The 3,844-nt window shown below is 42.8% G+C and overlaps 1 protein-coding gene across 1 annotated transcript; it reads left to right on the top strand.

The window, feature by feature from the left end:
- Window positions 1–956: 956 nt before the first annotated feature.
- Window positions 957–3,327, top strand: nol12 (nucleolar protein 12). Its single transcript, XM_047038262.1, has 6 exons — window positions 957–1,156; window positions 1,469–1,574; window positions 1,735–1,783; window positions 2,020–2,165; window positions 2,474–2,583; window positions 2,757–3,327. Exons 1-6 carry the CDS (start codon window positions 1,056–1,058, stop codon window positions 2,980–2,982), a joined length of 738 nt encoding a protein of 245 aa, XP_046894218.1. The 5' UTR covers window positions 957–1,055; the 3' UTR covers window positions 2,983–3,327.
- The last annotated feature ends 517 nt before the right edge of the window (window positions 3,328–3,844 follow it).

Below are 3,844 nucleotides of genomic sequence, written 5' to 3' on the forward strand. Positions count from 1 at the left end.
TAAAGGACTTAATATTAATTCGCAATAATGATAAGTAGGCTACTCTGTGTTCACTGATGTAATGGCATTTCTGCATCATCCGACATCTAGCAACGCTGGAACACAGCTGAATGGAAAGGATGCAAATGAAAACGGGGTTTAATATATTCGTAAATGTATGTGAAATATATCTCACAGACAACGAAAAGCCCCTAGATCCCGTAAAAACAGACCCTAAAATATGCAGGAAGTTAATTTACAGTCGTTCTTCAACACCACTCCTCTCCTCTCCAACCACCGCTGCTAGCAAAGAATATGCGAGCCAGGATAATTGGCTATTGTCAAACGTCATTACTCACATCTTTCTTTCCAATCTTCGGGGTTGTGTTTTTAAATTTGGAAGCCTTAAAACGATTCATGCTATCCTTTCCAATTGACTTTCGTGCTTTCCGGTATCTCTGTCTCGATTCGAACTGTGCGAGCTCACTCTTTCAGCTGACAGTTCACATAAGTCCGGCACCTCGTTTGATTTACCCGGGCCACACGGCGGTGCACTAGCTGGGACTGGAAGAATAAAGTAAATGACAGACAGGTAACCACCCGACTCAACCTATGATGCTCTTCTTGGTTCAGCCTGCAGCAATCTCTGATAAGTTTTTTTTAAAATAGCAAATGGATCATCAGGTGTGAGTTAGAGGGAGACACATTTTAACTGGATTTTGTAAGGATACCATTCATTAGAATACATTATTTACGATTGTATTCAATATAGCAGCATAGTTTCAAATAGATAATGTTGGTATGTAGTGAAGACACGTGACTGGGTTGCTTCTTTTGATATATGGAAATTGAATACGAAAATCTATCTCATCTAGTATGTTTCGTTTCCCTTGCCTTCTACAGAGACCCACCTCATTGCTACTGTCTATTGTCATTTCGCCGTCTTTGGTTAGGCACCATATGATCAGAGGAAACGCGTTTCGAGCCGGACGGTATTCAGTGGTGCGCTCGTAAAACAGGAAGTTACTCTAGAACAAGCTTTACCTCACGTGTTTGGAAATAGTCTAAATTTCAACATGAAAGGCACATTTAAGACGCAAAAGAATGGAAAAGGCAAGCCTGGATCAAAAAAGAGAGGGCCTAAGTGCATTATCACGTTCGACGATAGCGAAAGACAGTAAGACATGACAACACATTGCATTACTGTATCCTTGTAACAAGTTGTAGATAGCTTAGCTAGTAGTAATAGACAGCTAATAGTACAGTAGCCAATACAAACTTGTAGCCATTATAGGTTAAAATTGATGACTAAATATGACACTTTAATAACATAATACATGGATTTTTGCGCCATGCTTTGACTCGCTAAATTTTTTAATTGTAATTTGGCGTCAAACGACTTAATAAGTCCACTGCCTCAATAACTGCCGATGTTGTCACTCAACTGAGCAGTAACGTGGGTGACCTAACAACACGACTGTCTATGCAGGGAGTATCTTACAGGCTTCCACAAGAGGAAGTTGGAGAGAAGGAAAGCAGCGGTTGTGGAAATAAAGAACAAGATAAAGGAAGAGCAGAAGAAAGTGCGCGAGAGGGTAAATTATGACCGACATGTAATCACTACATGGAAGACTCGTAAGGCGTTTTAGAGCGCAATGAATGTCGGCTACCGGCTGGTAATCCCTGCTACAGGGAACTGCACCAACGTGAACAGAGGAGGGCACTAACGAGCAAGATGTTTCTTTTTCTTTCCAGAGACACACAGAATACATAAAGTTGCTCAAGGAGAGAAAGGAGGCTCTCGGTAAGTTACAAAGAAGCACTGGAGAACATGCTAACCATGAGTGGTCAATATGTCAACTTTGCAGTTAGTTTGGACTGTGAAGTCGGCTACCGTTAAACCTTTCAACTGAACACGTACTGTGTTCCAATCCAGCATCTTAGTAGCGTGATATTGATCTGTTAGAGAAAATGTTGTGCTGTCTACTTAACTGGTATTTTCCCCTCAATGTCATGGCCCTGTCGTCTCCTTCACCATAGATGAGGACGAAGATGAGCTGGAAGATTCGATCACTGGCACCACAGAGTCCGTGCAGTACGACCACCCCAACCACACAGTCACCGTGACGACCATCAGCGACCTGGACCTGACAGGAGGCGGCCTCCTTGGACTGCCAGCCAATCAGGTAAAGGAGAGCAGGATGTCCAATCAGGTAAAGGAGAGCAGGATGTCCAATCAGGTAAAGGAGAGCAGGATATCATTTTCATTTCTGCTGAATATAACGCATTCAAGGTAAAAAATCTTTCTGGGTGAGAGTGTCCAATGATGTGGTGATCATGCGGTATATTCATGCAGAGTCATAATTTGATCCAGCAGCCCAAGATGTTTGACCGTCTTTTTCAGAATGTTTTAATGCTCAGACATATTGCTAAGACTTTGTGAAACCTGTCGCATCCGAACTCTGCGCTAAGCGCTTGCTCGTCTACTTCACAGCTGGATCAGCGAAGCGAAGGGGAACAAGAAGAGAAGGGGGAGGAAGAGGAGGAACTGGAGAAGAAGACTGCCATGCCCAAGAAATCGGGAGACCCCATCCTTAATAAAAAGTATGTTTCCTTCCATCCACTTTGTGTCAAACCAAGCATAGGAAACATGGAATCACCATTTCTCTCTTTCTCCCTGTCTCTCTGTCTCTCTCCCTGTCTCTCTGTCTCTCTCTCTGTCTCTCTCTCTGTCTCTCTCTGTCTCTCTGTCTCTGTCTCTCTCTCTCTCCCTGTAGGATCTGCTCCTTAACTGCCTCGCTCCACTCACACACCAAACAAAAGAAGAGGAAAGGCAGGAAATCAAAGCAGCAAGAGGGCAAGGGACGAGGCCAGCCAACAGACAGGAAGTCAGGTGTCAAAGACAGGAAGTCGGGTGCCACAGAGAAGAAGGCCAGATCCGGGAGGACTTCCAAAAAGCTGAGACGAAGGCAGACGGGGAAGAGGGTGCATCACCACGACTGAGAATAACAGGAAACAACGTTTTAAGGATCGTTTAAGAATTGTTTATCTGGAACTTTATCAGGCTGGACCTTATGGTGCTTGATGAGTTTCTATTGGCCATGGAGTGTATAGGTCATACATGAACTGCATCTTCATTGGCCAGTATCACAGACAGCAGTCACCATCTGAGTACTTGATTGTGATTATCCTACACCGCAGCACAAACAGTGTTGTAATATTTTTATGTTGTTCAACTTTGTACATTTCTGACATCATGTCACTTTTGTAATATTACAGCTATTTGTTGTTCATACTGCATAAATGTGTAAAATTTGAAACCTTGGGATTAAAAATATGTATGCATCATTTTTTTTGATCACATTGAAATGTAACCAGTTATTAATTTTATATAATTTTAGTTAGTCATAGTTGGGATGTTTTGGAAGAAAATGGCATTCACGATATCAGGAAATGGATGTGTGTCTTCACAAACACCACGATAACACCTTTTCTCATCAAATGTTCATAGTTGTTGTATTTTGTACTTTTAGAAATGGTACAAAGTCATCGGTTAGAATGTACGTTCGCTCCATACCTTACCTGTGTTTATTTATTTAAGCTCACCTGATCCAACGAGTGCCATCTGCCACCATCACCAGAGCTTTTCCCTTTCTAAAGCCCATGATATTTAATACAGCCCTCACCAGGCGGAACTGTCATGCCACTGATGCCTTTTTGGCTCTGTGTCCATATCAGACTGGATGTCCACCAGCTATTTTATCCTGGGCCAAGATGGCCGCTGAAGGAGCTTCAGTTTCACCCATTGTCGAGACAACCAATAGCATGTGTGTGAGAGTGATCTCCGGGGGGATAGAGAGCATGG

This window comes from Hypomesus transpacificus, chromosome 17 (assembly GCF_021917145.1).
Source record: "Hypomesus transpacificus isolate Combined female chromosome 17, fHypTra1, whole genome shotgun sequence".
Taxonomy (NCBI): Eukaryota; Metazoa; Chordata; class Actinopteri; order Osmeriformes; family Osmeridae; genus Hypomesus; species Hypomesus transpacificus.

Excerpts from the sequence above, each read along its gene's own strand:
- nol12 (XM_047038262.1), top strand. The coding sequence starts at position 1,056 with ATGAAAGGCACATTTAAGACGCAAAAGAATGGAAAAGGCAAGCCTGGA. Across the intron at positions 1,575-1,734 it reads AGAAGAAAGTGCGCGAGAGG|AGACACACAGAATACATAAA; the intron begins GTAAATTATGAC and ends TTTTCTTTCCAG. Across the intron at positions 2,166-2,473 it reads TTGGACTGCCAGCCAATCAG|CTGGATCAGCGAAGCGAAGG; the intron begins GTAAAGGAGAGC and ends TCTACTTCACAG.